The sequence below is a fragment of the Oncorhynchus gorbuscha genome, linkage group LG18 (genome assembly GCF_021184085.1).
Source record: "Oncorhynchus gorbuscha isolate QuinsamMale2020 ecotype Even-year linkage group LG18, OgorEven_v1.0, whole genome shotgun sequence".
Lineage (NCBI taxonomy): Eukaryota > Metazoa > Chordata > Actinopteri > Salmoniformes > Salmonidae > Oncorhynchus > Oncorhynchus gorbuscha.
The window spans coordinates 828,644-845,663 of NC_060190.1; the positions used below are offsets into that span (position 1 = coordinate 828,644).

Sequence of the window (17,020 nt, forward strand, 5' to 3'; positions counted from 1 at the left end):
GGCTAGATTGAAGCCACTCCTGAAGATGGAAGCCACTCCTGAGAAAAATGAAAAAGTTACATGACAACAGGCCATAAATCAAAAATATTCTGTGGTCTGATGAGACAAAAACATAACTCTTCAGCCTGAATGCAAGCATTATTCCTGGAGAAAACCAGGCATAGCTCATCACCCGTGTAACACCATCCATACCTTGATGCATGGTGGTGGCAGGATCATGCTACGGGGATGCTTTTCAGTAGCAGGGACTGGAAGATTGGCAAGGATAGAGGGACAATGAATGGAGCCACATCCTTGATGAGAACCTGCTTCAGAGTGACTTTCGGCTGGGGTGGAGATTTATGTTCCAACAGGACCATGACCCCAAGCATACAGCAATGCTGGAATGGCTTCAGAACAAGATTGTAAAATAATGTAAAAGTCCTTGAGTAGCCCAGCCTAAAATCCCATTGAAAATCAGTGGAAAGACTTGAAGATTGCTGTCCACGTCGTGCCCCATCTAACTTAACTGAGCTTGAGAAGATATGCAAGCAAGACAATCCTCAAATCCAGATGTGCAAAGTTGATACAGACATATCCAAGACGACTCAAAGCTGATATACACATACCCAAGACAACTCAAAGCTGATCCCGGCATACTCAAGACGACTCAAAGCTGATCCAGACATACCCAAGACGACTCAAAGCTGATCCAGACATACCCAAGACGACTCAAAGCTGATCCAGACATACCCAAGACGACTCAAAGCTGATCCAGGCACACCCAAGACGACTCAAAGCTGATCCAGACATACTCAAGACGACTCAAAGCTGATCCAGACATACCCAAGACGACTCAAAGCTGATCCAGACATACCCAAGATGACACAAAGCTGTAATCACCACAAAAGGTCCTTCTACAAAGCATTGACCCTGGGGTTTGAATACTTATGCTCAACCTTCCCAAGTTCTCTCACGTCACCCCGCTCCTCCGCTCTCTCCACTGGCTTCCAGTTGAAGCTCGCATCCGCTACAAGACCATGGTGCTTGCCTACGGAGCTGTGAGGGGAACGGCACCTCAGTACCTCCAGGCTCTGATCAGGCCCTACACCCAAACAAGGGCACTGCATTCATCCACCTCTGGCCTGCTCGCCTCCCTACCACTGAGGAAGTACAGTTCCCGCTCAGCCCAGTCAAAACTGTTCGCTGCTCTGGCCCCCCAATGGTGGAACATACTCCCTCACGACGCCAGGACAGCGGAGTCAATCACCACCTTCCGGAGACACCTGAAACCCCACCTCTTTAAGGAATACCTAGGATAGGATAAGTAATCCTTCTCACCCCCCCCCTTTAAGATTTAGATGCACTATTGTAAAGTGACTGTTCCACTGGATGTCATAAGGTGAATGCACCAATTTGTAAGTCGCTCTGGGTAAGAGCGTCTGCTAAATGACTTAAATGTAATGTAACATCGATACTCGATTGCTCTAGCCTGAACGCAACAACGCCAATCAAAGCGGAAGTTACGATCCTGCTTAATATGGTAGCTGAACTTGTGCTCGTACTAGCCTTTAAGCAAGGTATCCTCCTCTGAATCCCCGAAATACATTAGCCACAGGACAACTTTGTTTGGACGTCGTAAAGGACCATTAGCCTTAACTGAATAGATATAGCTAACTACATACCTACATCCATTTCCACGTGGAAAAAAATACGTTAGCTGGGATTTTCTACAAGGAATCTGGTGAGTTGGCCAGTTTCTGTGCACTTAAGGACGCCTAAATGTTTGCAGTCTAGCTATTTATGACGACAATGTTACTAATTTGTGTTTTGTGACGTGCAAACGAACACGGCAGTGCGACTATGACCCGGAAGTTATGTTCCCGCCCAACTAGTCGTCGGTTCCCTTTAAAAGATGAACAGCTCAAATGTATTATTTTCAAGTCAACGCCTTTAAACGACGTTATGCATTTCTGCCAAAATACTAACGAGTGGTGTAGTTAATTTGGTTGCGTCCATGTTGAAATGAAGTCATTAGTCGATCTCAGAGTTTCCTTATTTGGCTAAAAATATGCAAGACAAACCCGTTTTGGAGATATCTGGTTATCATCAAAATAAATAAATCACGTTTTTTTGGAATCATTCAGTAGTTTTTACCTGATAGAAAGTATGTTACCATTGGCAATGAATGTTGAAAGTTGCATTTATAATTCATAAAATGAATTGAAAATGAGGCTGTCATTGCTTCCTGTCCACGAGACATTTTGATAAATAGCCTAATGTCATAACACAGTTTTAATGTCACTCCATAACCAATACGCAGGAACAGTTCGTGATATATTGAAAACCTAAACGTACAATTTACTATCTAAAAAAATGAGAATGATTACGCCGGAGGGGATGGCTTCCGTTTATGGGCTCCTAACCATTTGTATTGTTTGTTTTTCCGCGTTGTTAAATACATTTTGTAAATATTGTTTCTGTCACCGGCTCTAATGACCATAAAGTGCTTATAGTTATCAGAATAGCGATTACTCACCTCGAACTGGAGGTGAGTCGTACGCAAAGGACTTACTGTTGCGCCCGGACCAGGCACAAATCCCCTTCATTCGCATGACACCGATACGGGGGCCACAGATCCGGGTGTCTTGTGAGAGTCCTTCGGCGAGTGGGTAAACCGCCTCTACCATTCGTCCTATTGACGAACGTGCAATCATTGGAGGATAAACTGGATGCGCTCCGTTAGAGACTATCCTACCAACGGGACATTAAAAACTGTATCTTACGCTTCACTGAGTTGTGGCTGAATGACGACATGGGTAATATACAGTTGGCTGGATTTTCCGTGCATCATATTTGTCAATAACAGCTGGTGCGCAATCTCTGATATTAAGGACGTCTCAAGGTTTTGCTCGACTGAGATAGAATACCTCATAATAAGCTGTAGACGACACTGTTTACTGGAAACGCTTATCTCCCTCACTAGCTTTAAGCACCAACTGTCAGAGCAGCTCACAGATTACTGCACCTGTACATAGCCCACCTATAATTTAGCCCAAACAACTACCTCTTTCCCAACTGTATTTAATTTATTTATTTATTTTGCTCCTTTGCACCCCATTATTTTTATTTCTACTTACATTTACATTTAAGTCATTTAGCAGACTCTCTTATCCAGAGCGACTTACACATTCTTCCATTGCAAAACTACCATTCCAGTGTTTTACTTGCTATATTGTATTTACTTTGCCACCATGGCCTTTTTTGCCTTTACCTCCCTTCTCACCTCATTTGCTCACATTGTATATAGACTTGTTTATACTGTATTATTGACTGTATGTTTGTTTTCCTCCTTGTGTAACTCTGTGTCATTGTATGTGTCGAACTGCTTTGCTTTATCTTGGCCAGGTCGCAATTGTAAATGAGAACTTGTTCTCAACTTGCCTACCTGGTTAAATAAAGGTGAAATACAAAAATTAAAAAAATACCAAGAGTTTTCATTTCATGTTTTTTTGTAGCTGTCTATTTACACCACAAACCGACGCTGTCACTAATACCGCACTCAGTGAGCTGTATAAGGCCATAAGCAAACAAGGAAACGCTCATCCAGAATTGGTGCTCCTTGTGGTCGGGGACTTTAATAACAGGGAAACTCAAATCTGTTTGACTTAATTTATACCAGCGTGTCACATGTGCAACCAGAGGGGGGGAGGACTCTAGACCACCTTTACTCCACACAGAGACCTATACAAAGTTCTCCCTTGCCCTCCATCTGGCAAATCTGACCACAATTCTATCCTACTAAAGCAGGAAGTACCAGTGACTCGCTCAATACGGAAGTGGTAAGATGACGCATATGCAAAGCTACAGGACTGTTTTGCTAACACAGATTGGAATATGTTCCGGGATTTGCCCGATGGCATTGAGGAGTGTACCACATCAGTCACCAGCTTCATCAATAAGTGCATCGTTGACGTCATCCCCATAGTGACCGTACGTACATATCCCAACCAGAAGCCATGGATTACAGGGAACAACCACATGAGATGAAGGCTAGAGCTGCCGCTTTCATGGAGCTGGACACTAATCCAGACACTTATAAGATATCCAGCTATTCCCTCTGTTGAACCACCACATGAAGACGCACCTCCTCGTCCACACTGGCGGCAGGCCACAGGACGTTGTGCGGCCCTAAGTGTTCCAGGCTATAGTTTAGGCAAAGCGCCTATACAGGACTAAGATTTCATCCTACTACACCGGCTCTGACGCTCGTATCACAAAGGGAAGCCCATCTGCGAGCTGCCCAGTAACACGAGCCTACCAGACGAGCTAAATTACTTCTATGTGCGCTTCGAGGCAAGCAACACTGAAGCATGCATGAGAGCACCAGCTGTTCCGGATGACAGTAATCACGATCTCTGTAGCCAATATCAATAAGACCTTTAAACAGTGTAACATTCACAAGGCCGCAAGGCCAGACGTGTACTCAGACCATGCGCTGACGAACTGGCAAGTGTCTTCACTTCCTGTTCCTGACAGAGTCTGTACCTCCACATTTCAAGCAGACCACTATAGTCCCTGTGCCCAAGAACACCAAGGTAACCTGCCTAAATCACTACCAACCAGTAGCACCCACGTCTGTAGCTTTGAAAGGATTGCCCCAACAAATCCACAGATGACTCGATCTCTATTGCACTCCACACTGCCATTGCACACCTGGACAAAAGGAACACCTCAGTATTGAACACCATGGTGATCCTCAAAGCTCATTGCTAAGGACCTTGGAAATAAACACCTCTGCAACTGGATCCTGAACTTCCTGATGGGCCGCCCACAGGTGGAAAGGGTAAGCAACAACCTATCTGCCACGCTGATCCTCAACATGGTAGACTCTCAGGGTTTGCGTGCTTAGTCCCCTTCTGGACTCCTTGTTCACCCACGATTGCGTGGCCAAGCACGACTCCAACACCATTAAGTTTTCCGATGGCATAATGGTGGTAGGCCTGATCACCGACAACGATGAGACAGCCTATAGGGATGAGGTCAGAGACCTGCATCCAACCGCAATGCGCAACAGGGGTTGGTGCTTACGGCACAGCACTTCCAGGACCTCTATACTAGGCTGCATCAGAGGAAGGTCTTAAATATCTTCAGAGACTCCAGCCACCTCAAGACTGTTCTCTGCTGCTGCACGGCAAGCGGTACCAGAGCACCAAGTCCAGGTCCAAAAGGCTCCTGGTCAGCTTCTACCTCCCAAGGCATTAGACTGCTGAACAGCTTCTACCCCCAAGCCATAAGACTCCTGAACAGCTTCTACCCCCAAGACATAAGACTCCTGAACAGCTTCGACCCCCCCCCCCAAGCCATAAGACTCATGAACAGCTTCTACCCCCCAAGGCATTAGACTCCTGAACAGCTTCGACCCCCCCAAGGCATTAGACTGCTGAACAGCTTCTACTCCCCCAAGGCATTAGACTCCTGAACAGCTTCTACTCCCCCAAGGCATTAGACTCCTGAACAGCTTCTACTCCCCCAAGGCATTAGACTCCTGAACAGCTTCTACTCCCCCAAGGCATTAGACTCCTGAACAGCTTCTACTCCCCCAAGGCATTAGACTCATGAACAGCTTCTACTCCCCCAAGGCATTAGACTCCTGAACAGCTTCTACTCCCCCAAGGCTTTAGACTCCTGAACAGCTTCTACTCCCCCAAGGCATTAGACTCCTGAACAGCTTCTACTCCCCCAAGGCATTAGACTCCTGAACAGCTTCTACTCCCCCAAGGCATTAGACTCATGAACAGCTTCTACTCCCAAGGCTTTAGACTCCTGAACAGCTTCTACTCCCCCAAGGCATTAGACTCCTGAACAGCTTCTACTCCCCAAGGCATTAGACTCCTGAACAGCTTCTACTCCCCAAGGCATTAGACTCCTGAACAGCTTCTACCCCCCCCTGTTAGGCATTAGACTCCTGAACAGCTTCTACTCCCCAAGGCATTAGACTCCTGAACAGCTTTATTATCGATGCATTAGTCACTTTACTCCTACCTGCATGTACATATTACCTCTACTAACCTGTTTATTATCGATGCATTAGTCACTTTACTCCCACCTGCATGTACATATTACCTCTACTAACCTGTTTATTATCGATGCATTAGTCACTTTACTCCTACCTGCATGTACATATTACCTCCACTAACCTGTTATCGATGCATTAGTCACTTTACTCCTACCTGCATGTACATATTACCTCCACTAACCTGTTTATTAGTGTTGCATTAGTCACTTTACTCCTACCTGCATGTACATATTACCTCCACTAACCTGTTTATTATCGATGCATTAGTCACTTTACTCCTACCTGCATGTACATATTACCTCCACTAACCTGTTTATTAGTGTTGCATTTGTCACTTTACTCCTACCTGCATGTACATATTACCTCCACTAACCTGTTTATTATCGATGCATTAGTCACTTTACTCCTACCTGCATGTACATATTACCTCCACTAACCTGTTTATTAGTGTTGCATTAGTCACTTTACTCCTACCTGCATGTACATATTACCTCCACTAACCTGTTTATTATCGATGCATTAGTCACTTTACTCCTACCTGCATGTACATATTACCTCCACTAACCTGTTTATTATCGATGCATTAGTCACTTTACTCCTACCTGCATGTACATATTACCTGGACTAACCTGTTTATTATCGATGCATTAGTCACTTTACTCCTACCTGCATGTACATATTACCTCCACTAACCTGTTTATTATCGATGCATTAGTCACTTTACTCCTACCTGCATGTACATATTACCTCTACTAACCTGTTATCGATGCATTAGTCACTTTACTCCCACCTGCATGTACATATTACCTCTACTAACCTGTTTATTATCGATGCATTAGTCACCTTACTCCTACCTGCATGTACATATTACCTCCACTAACCTGTTATCGATGCATTAGTCACTTTACTCCTACCTGCATGTACATATTACCTCCAATAACCTGTTTATTAGTGATGCATTAGTCACTTTACTCCTACCTGCATGTACATATTACCTCCACTAACCTGTTTATTAGTGATGCATTAGTCACTTTACTCCTACCTGCATGTACATATTACCTCCACTAACCTGTTTATTATCGATGCATTAGTCACTTTACTCCTACCTGCATGTACATATTACCTCCACTAACCTGTTATCGATGCATTAGTCACTTTACTCCTACCTGCATGTACATATTACCTGGACTAACCTGTTTATTATCGATGCATTAGTCACTTTACTCCTACCTGCATGTACATATTACCTCCACTAACCTGTTTATTATCGATGCATTAGTCACTTTACTCCTACCTGCATGTACTTATTACCTCCACTAACCTGTTATCGATGCATTAGTCACTTTACTCCTACCTGCATGTACATATTACCTCCACTAACCTGTTTATTATCGATGCATTAGTCACTTTACTCTCACCTGCACGTACTTATTACCTCCACTAACCTGTTATCGATGCATTAGTCACTTTACTCCTACCTGCATGTACATATTACCTCCACTAACCTGTTTATTATCGATGCATTAGTCACTTTACTCTCACCTGCACGTACTTATTACCTCCACTAACCTGTTATCGATGCATTAGTCACTTTACTCCTACCTGCATGTACATATTACCTCCACTAACCTGTTATCGATGCATTAGTCACTTTACTCCTACCTGCATGTACATATTACCTCCACTAACCTGTTTATTATCGATGCATTAGTCACTTTACTCCTACCTGCATGTACATATTACCTCCACTAACCTGTTTATTATCGATGCATTAGTCACTTTACTCCTACCTGCATGTACATATTACCTCCACTAACCTGTTTATTATCGATGCATTAGTCACTTTACTCCTACCTGCATGTACTTATTACCTGGACTAACCTGTTTATTATCGATGCATTAGTCACTTTACTCCTACCTGCATGTACATATTACCTCTACTAACCTGTTTATTATCGATGTATTAGTCACTTTACTCCTACCTGCATGTACTTATTACCTGGACTAACCCGAGCAGACATTAAAGATCCCTTTGAGCATGGTGAAGTTATTAATCACACTTTGGATGGTGGACTTAAATGAAACTCTTAACCCTTTTAGAGAGTTTTAACCATTTTAACCAGGAGCTCTAGAAAGAGTTGTCATATTGGCCACGCAAGCAGCCTGTGCGTTCGTCCTCCCTACAACATTAAAAAAAAATGTTTTTCTTCTGGAGAAGGTGTCTCAAGAGGACATTTTTTTACGATTTCACTTAATATCATTAAAGTCAATAAATCATCGCAGTTAAAAAATCAAATCAAATCAAATGTATTTATATAGCCCTTCGTACATCAGCTGATATCTCAAAGTGCTGTACAGAAACCCAGCCTAAAACCCCAAACCGCAAACAATGCAGGTGTAAAAGCACGGTGGCTAGGAAAAACTCCCTAGAAAGGCCAAAACCTAGGAAGAAACCTAGAGAGGAACCGGGCTATGTGGGGTGGCCAGTCCTCTTCTGGCTGTGCCGGGTGGAGATTATAACAGAACATGGCCAAGATGTTCAAATGTTCATAAATGACCAGCATGGTCAAATAATAATAAGGCAGAACAGTTGAAACTGGAGCAGCAGCACCGTCAGGTGGACTGGGGACAGCAAGGAGCCATCATGTCAGGTAGTCCTGGGGCACGGTCCTAGGGCTCAGGACCTTCTACTTAAACTGATTTTAAGTAGAAAAACAAGTTGAGATTAATACTGTTGCTGCTTCCTGTAGTTAAAGTGTCAAAAACACCCGTTTTAAATGTCCAAGTCCATCATCAATATGCTGAAAGGAGTTGTGATATGTTGAAGACCAAGACAGACAAATCACTCCCTACAAACACGTGTCACTCTTGTGCTCAGATTACTTGTATTTTGTCACTACACAATTCAAATCAAATTGTATTGGTCACATACACATGGTTAGCAGATGTTATTGGTCACATACACATGGTTAGCAGATGTTATTGATCACATACACAAGGTTAGCAGATGTTATTGGTCACATGGTTAGCAGATGTTAATGGTCACATACACAAGGTTAGCAGATGTTATTGGTCACATACACATGGTTAGCAGATGTTATTGGTCACATACACATGGTTAGCAGATGTTAATGGTCACATGGTTAGCAGATGTTAATGGTCACATGGTTAGCAGATGTTAATGGTCACACGGTTAGCAGATGTTATTGGTCACATACACATGGTTAGCAGATGTTATTGGTCACATGGTTAGCAGATGTTATTGGTCACATACCCATGGTTAGCAGATGTTATTGGTCACATACACATGGTTAGCAGATGTTATTGGTCACATGGTTAGCAGATGTTATTGGTCACATACACAAGGTTAGCAGATGTTATTGGTCACATACACAAGGTTAGCAGATGTTATTGGTCACATACACATGGTTAGCAGATGTTATTGGTCACATGGTTAGCAGATGTTATTGGTCACATACACAAGGTTAGCAGATGTTATTGGTCACATACACATGGTTAGCAGATGTTATTGGTCACATGGTTAGCAGATGTTATTGGTCACATGGTTAGCAGATGTTATTGGTCACATACACAAGGTTAGCAGATGTTATCGGTCACATACACAAGGTTAGCAGATGTTATTGGTCACATGGTTAGCAGATGTTATTGGTCACATACACAAGGTTAGCAGATGTTATTGGTCACATACACATGGTTAGCAGATGTTATTGGTCACATACACAAGGTTAGCAGATGTTATTGGTCACATACACATGGTTAGCAGATGTTATTGGTCACATACACATGGTTAGCAGATGTTATTGGTCACATACACATGGTTAGCAGATGTTATTGGTCACATACACATGGTTAGCAGATGTTATTGGTCACATGGTTAGCAGATGTTATTGGTCACATACACATGGTTAGCAGATGTTATTGGTCACATACACATGGTTAGCAGATGTTATTGGTCACATACACAAGGTTAGCAGATGTTATTGGTCACATACACAAGGTTATCAGATGTTATTGGTCACATACACAAGGTTAGCAGATGTTATTGGTCACATACACATGGTTAGCAGATGTTATTGGTCACAAGGTTAGCAGATGTTAATGGTCACATACACAAGGTTAGCAGATGTTATTGGTCACATACACAAGGTTAGCAGATTTTCAATGCGAGTGTAGTGAAATGCTTGTGCTTCTATTTCCGACCATGCAGTAATATACAACGATTAATCTAACCTAACAATTTCACAATCACCTTTTACACACAAGTGTAAAGGAATGAATAAGAATATGTACATATACAGATAGACACAGGCAAGATGCAGTAGATGGTATAGAGTGCAGTATATACATATGAGATGAGTAATGTAGGGTATGTAAACATTATATAAAGTGGCATTGTTTAAAGTGACTAGTGATACGTTACATCAAGATGCAGTAGATGGTATAGAGTACAGTATATACATATGAGATGAGTAATGTAGGGTATGTAAACATTATATAAAGTGGCATGGTTTAAAATGACTAGTGATACATGTATTACATCAATTTTTCCATTATTATTTAACAAAATACAAGTATCTTAACTACTCACACATCATTTACCAAGTGGTCACTCCAGACTGAAATAGATTAGCTTTTTCTAATGTAATCTATAGTGCGCAGAAATTAATCACTCGCATCAATAATGTATTGAAATCAATGAAACTGGGACAATAGCCGTGGCTGCACCTACCATTTGCTCTCTTCTAAAAGACAAACCAACACACTCTTGGGTATACTACATATATACCTGTTGATAGATGAGAACCTCATACCCAGCCATTTACCTGTTGAGGGATGAACACCTCATACCCAGCCATTTACCTGTTGAGGGATGAGAACCTCATACCCAGCCATTTACCTGTTGATAGATGAGAACCTCATACCCAGCCTTACTGTGTATCAATACTGTGTTGTGATGTTTCATTCTACTACTACAGGTCATCTAAAGTGTATGGACTTCCTGCTCTCTTCTTCTTCTACAGGTCATCTAAAGTGTATGGACTTCCTGCTCTCTTCTTCTTCTACAGGTCATCTAAAGTGTATGGACTTCCTGCTCTCTTCTTCTTCTTCAGGTCATCTAAAGTGTATGGACTTCCTGCTCTCTTCTTCTACTACAGGTCATCTAAAGTGTATGGACTTCCTGCTCTCTTCTTCTTCTACAGGTCATCTAAAGTGTATGGACTTCCTGCTCTCTTCTTCTTCTACAGGTCATCTAAAGTGTATGCACTTCCTGCTCTCTTCTTCTTCTACAGGTCATCTAAAGTGTATGCACTTCCTGCTCTCTTCTTCTTCTACAGGTCATCTAAAGTGTATGGACTTCCTGCTCTCTTCTTCTTCTACAGGTCATCTAAAGTGTATGGACTTCCTGCTCTCTTCTTCTTCTACAGGTCATCTAAAGTGTATGGACTTCCTGCTCTCTTCTTCTTCTACAGGTCATCTAAAGTGTATGGACTTCCTGCTCTCTTCTTCTTCTACAGGTCATCTAAAGTGTATGGACTTCCTGCTCTCTTCTTCTTCTACAGGTCATCTAAAGTGTATGGACTTCCTGCTCTCTTCTTCTTCTACAGGTCATCTAAAGTGTATGGACTTCCTGCTCTCTTCTTCTACTACAGGTCATCTAAAGTGTATGGACTTCCTGCCCTCTTCTTCTTCAGGTCATCTAAAGTGTATGGACTTCCTGCTCTCTTCTTCTACTACAGGTCATCTAAATTGTATGGACTTCCTGCTCTCTTCTTCTACTACAGGTCATCTAAAGTGTATGGACTTCCTGCTCTCTTCTTCTTCTACAGGTCATCTAAAGTGTATGGACTTCCTGCTCTCTTCTTCTTCTACAGGTCATCTAAAGTGTATGGACTTCCTGCTCTCTTCTTCTTCTACAGGTCATCTAAAGTGTATGGACTTCCTGCTCTCTTCTTCTTCTACAGGTCATCTAAAGTGTATGGACTTCCTGCTCTCTTCTTCTTCTACAGGTCATCTAAAGTGTATGGACTTCCTGCTCTCTTCTTCTTCTACAGGTCATCTAAAGTGTATGGACTTCCTGCTCTCTTCTTCTTCTACAGGTCATCTAAAGTGTATGGACTTCCTGCTCTCTTCTTCTTCTACAGGTCATCTAAAGTGTATGGACTTCCTGCTCTCTTCTTCTTCTACAGGTCATCTAAAGTGTATGGACTTCCTGCTCTCTTCTTCTTCTACAGGTCATCTAAAGTGTATGGACTTCCTGCTCTCTTCTTCTTCTACAGGTCATCTAAAGTGTATGGACTTCCTGCTCTCTTCTTCTTCTACAGGTCATCTAAAGTGTATGGACTTCCTGCTCTCTTCTTCTTCTACAGGTCATCTAAAGTGTATGGACTTCCTGCTCTCTTCTTCTTCTACAGGTCATCTAAAGTGTATGGACTTCCTGCTCTCTTCTTCTTCTACAGGTCATCTAAAGTGTATGGACTTCCTGCTGTCTTGCCATTGACTGCATTGTTGTTGTTGTTTCCACCAGCAGGACAACATGAGTGGAGAGAAGGAAACATTGCTGGAAGAAATCGAACAGAGTTTACACCCTCTAACGGAGGATAATTTACGACACCTGTGTGAACGTTGTGGAATAGATGGCTCTCAAGTTAAAGGAAAGAAGCATCGCTCGTTGCGACGTAAAATCATGGAGGAAATGTGGGAAAATGCAGATTCAGTCAAATCGGAGGAGCAGGGAATATCTTGGTTACTCCGACTGAAAGATGACATCAGAAAGATACATGAAAAATCTCCTGTGGCGCCCATGAGTTCCAGCCAGTCTGATGACGATGCTATAACCTGCAGTGAGGAATGGGACAAGGATTGGTTTCCTAGCAACGGGCTGGAGGCGGAGTCATCTCCAGAGAGGCATACCCCAGAGAGTCCCAGCCAGTCTGATGACGATGCTATAACCTGCAGTGAGGAATGGGACAAGGATTGGTTTCCTAGCAACGGGCTGGAGGCGGAGTCATCTCCAGAGAGGCATACCCCAGAGAGTTCCAGCCAGTCTGATGATGACGAAACGGGTAAGAAGAATGGAGTCGCGGCAGGGGTCCATGTGGGTCACGGGATGAAAATAGCAATGATAAAAAATTAAAAAATACATGTTATAAATAGATCTCTGGGATAGAAGAGCGCTGTCAGTGTAAACGACTGAAACAAAATAAAATATGTAGAAAAAAAGTATATATATATATATATATATATACTTTTCAATAATAGGCTGTGATCAATGACGAACATTGAAAGAGAAAAAGCTCCTAGACAATCGGGCCCTTTGATAGAGTTCTAATGTTTGAGCATAAGAATACAGCATTGGCCATGTCACAAAGGGTAGAATTGTAGGAAATGATCTTAAAACGGCAACATGTTCTTTCAGTTCCATGGCAGTGTGTGTATATATGTTTTCACTGCCCAACTCCTATTGGTCGGTTGTGACTCAATACATCTGTATTGGTGGGTCAAGAAGCAACAAAAAAAAAACACAATCTGATTTTGTAACAGTTCATTGATTGGTCAATATTTATTAATTAACCCGTATTTGCTCAACGTAACTGTTCAGTGTTGTATAGCAGCTCATCTGTGTTGGATGGGGAACATACTTCAACACTAGGTCATTGTTAAGTACTTTGGTGCATGTGAGGAACCTTCACTTCATGTCTTTGTTTCACAGGGGACAACCCTAACGGTCGCTCGCTCAGTGGGAGAGTCTTATCATCTGGGAAGGCTCCAGGGTTGAAAGTGATCCAGCGACCTTATAGCTGTGATGTATGTGAGAAGAGTTTCCCTCATTTAGGAGATCTAAAGAGACACCAGAAAATACACACAGGAGAGAAACCATATGGCTGTGATCAATGTGGGAAGAGTTTTGCTCGAACTGATTACCTGGCTGAACACAAGTTAACACACACTGGAGAGAAGCCTCATAGTTGTGATCAATGTGGAAAGGGCTTCACTCGGCCTAACTGCTTGGCTGCACACAAGCTAACGCACACAGGAGAGAAGTCCTACCTCTGCTCAGACTGTGGGAAGAGCTTCTATACACCAGCAAAGTTGAAAGAGCACGAGCAATCACACACAGGAGAGAACCCTTACAGGTGTGGTCTGTGTGAGAAGATCTTTGCTTGTTCAGGTTCCCTGACAAAACACAAGTGTATTCACACAGGAGAGAAACGTTACAGCTGTGATCAATGTGGGAGGAGCTGCAGAGATGCCACGGCCCTGAATGAACACATGCGTACACACACAGGAGAGAAACCTTTTCACTGCCATGTCTGTGGAATGAAACTTTCTCCATGTCAACAAACACCCTGAAAGGACACATGCGCAGACACACCGGTGAGAAGCCTTACAGCTGTGACCAGTGTGGGAAGAGATTCGCTCATCCAGGAGATTTGAAAATACACATCAGAGTACACACCGGAGAGAAACCGTACAGCTGTGACCAGTGTGGAAAGCGATTCACTCAGTCAACAAACCTGACTAAGCACAGACGTGTTCACTCTGGAGAGAAACCCTAAAGCTGTGCTCTATATTGTATGAACTTCACTCAGTCAACAAACCTGACTAAGCACAGACGTGTTCACTCTGGAGAGAAACCCCAAAGCTGTGCTCTATATTGTATGAACTTCACTCAGTCAACAAACCTGACTAAGCACAGACGTGTTCACTCTGGAGAGAAACCCTAAAGCTGTGCTCTATATTGTATGAACTTCACTCAGTCAACAAACCTGACTAAGCACAGACGTGTTCACTCTGGAGAGAAACCCTAAAGCTGTGCTCTATATTGTATGAACTTCACTCAGTCAACAAACCTGACTAAGCACAGACGTGTTCACTCTGGAGAGAAACCCCAAAGCTGTGCTCTATATTGTATGAACTTCACTCAGTCAACAAACCTGACTAAGCACAGACGTGTTCACTCTGGAGAGAAACCCTAAAGCTGTGCTCTATATTGTATGAACTTCACTCAGTCAACAAACCTGACTAAGCACAGACGTGTTCACTCTGGAGAGAAACCCCAAAGCTGTGCTCTATATTGTATGAACTTCACTCAGTCAACAAACCTGACTAAGCACAGACGTGTTCACTCTGGAGAGAAACCCCAAAGCTGTGCTCTATATTGTATGAACTTCACTCAGTCAACAAACCTGACTAAGCACAGACGTGTTCACTCTGGAGAGAAACCCCAAAGCTGTGCTCTATATTGTATGAACTTCACTCAGTCAACAAACCTGACTAAGCACAGACGTGTTCACTCTGGAGAGAAACCCTAAAGCTGTGCTCTATATTGTATGAACTTCACTCAGTCAACAAACCTGACTAAGCACAGACGTGTTCACTCTGGAGAGAAACCCTAAAGCTGTGCTCTATATTGTATGAACTTCACTCAGTCAACAAACCTGACTAAGCACAGACGTGTTCACTCTGGAGAGAAGCCCTAAAGCTGTGCTCTATATTGTATGAACTTCACTCAGTCAACAAACCTGACTAAGCACAGACGTGTTCACTCTGGAGAGAAACCCTAAAGCTGTGCTCTATATTGTATGAACTTCACTCAGTCAACAAACCTGACTAAGCACAGACGTGTTCACTCTGGAGAGAAACCCTAAAGCTGTGCTCTATATTGTATGAACTTCACTCAGTCAACAAACCTGACTAAGCACAGACGTGTTCACTCTGGAGAGAAACCCCAAAGCTGTGCTCTATATTGTATGAACTTCACTCAGTCAACAAACCTGACTAAGCACAGACGTGTTCACTCTGGAGAGAAACCCTAAAGCTGTGCTCTATATTGTATGAACTTCACTCAGTCAACAAACCTGACTAAGCACAGACGTGTTCACTCTGGAGAGAAACCCTAAAGCTGTGCTCTATATTGTATGAACTTCACTCAGTCAACAAACCTGACTAAGCACAGACGTGTTCACTCTGGAGAGAAACCCTAAAGCTGTGCTCTATATTGTATGAACTTCACTCAGTCAACAAACCTGACTAAGCACAGACGTGTTCACTCTGGAGAGAAACCCTAAAGCTGTGCTCTATATTGTATGAACTTCACTCAGTCAACAAACCTGACTAAGCACAGACGTGTTCACTCTGGAGAGAAACCCTAAAGCTGTGCTCTATATTGTATGAACTTCACTCAGTCAACAAACCTGACTAAGCACAGACGTGTTCACTCTGGAGAGAAACCCTAAAGCTGTGCTCTATATTGTATGAACTTCACTCAGTCAACAAACCTGACTAAGCACAGACGTGTTCACTCTGGAGAGAAACCCTAAAGCTGTGCGATGAATTTTAGCTTATTTGTATCTTATTTCATGGGCTCATATTGTCAATTAAATCATGTAGAATATTTTATAATTGTTATAATAAAAGTTAGTTTGGATTCTATTCAATTCAAATTGAATCCATATGTTAATACATACCACTATTTTACTTTTAATACGATTTCAATAAAAGCTCCTTTATTACAAATAGCTGTTTTGAACTTTGGCATTCCTTTTTCTTCACTTTGAACCTGCTGGTCATCTATGAACAGTTGAACATCTTGGTCGTGTTCTGTTATAATCTCCACCCGGCAGAGCCAGGAGAGGACTAGCCACCCCTCATAGCCTGGTTCCCCTCTAGGTTTCTTCCTAGGTTCCTGGCCTTTCTAGGGAGTTTTTCCTAGCCACCGTGATTCTACACCTGCATCACTTGCTGTTTGGGGGTTTTAGGCTGGGATTCTGTACAGCACTTTGATATATCTTTAATCTAAGTATCTTTGATAATATCTTTGATTGACTTGGTATTCTTCAGATATATCAAAACAGTGATCTCGGTATCTTTGATATATCAGCTGATCTAAGAAGGGCTTCATGAATAAATTAGATTGATTGACTTGACCTATTCTTCAGA

At 42.6% G+C, this 17,020-nt stretch overlaps 1 protein-coding gene across 1 annotated transcript; it reads left to right on the forward strand.

The window, feature by feature from the left end:
* The first annotated feature begins 1,484 nt into the window (after positions 1-1,484).
* LOC124003113 (zinc finger protein 184-like) lies at positions 1,485-14,431 on the forward strand. Its single transcript, XM_046311178.1, has 3 exons — positions 1,485-1,723; positions 12,606-13,143; positions 13,791-14,431. Exons 2-3 carry the CDS (start codon positions 12,615-12,617, stop codon positions 14,429-14,431), a joined length of 1,170 nt encoding a protein of 389 aa, XP_046167134.1. The 5' UTR covers positions 1,485-1,723; positions 12,606-12,614.
* Positions 14,432-17,020: the final 2,589 nt, after the last annotated feature.

Excerpts from the sequence above, each read along its gene's own strand:
- LOC124003113 (XM_046311178.1), top strand. The coding sequence starts at position 12,615 with ATGAGTGGAGAGAAGGAAACATTGCTGGAAGAAATCGAACAGAGTTTA. Across the intron at positions 13,144-13,790 it reads GTCTGATGATGACGAAACGG|GGGACAACCCTAACGGTCGC; the intron begins GTAAGAAGAATG and ends TTTGTTTCACAG.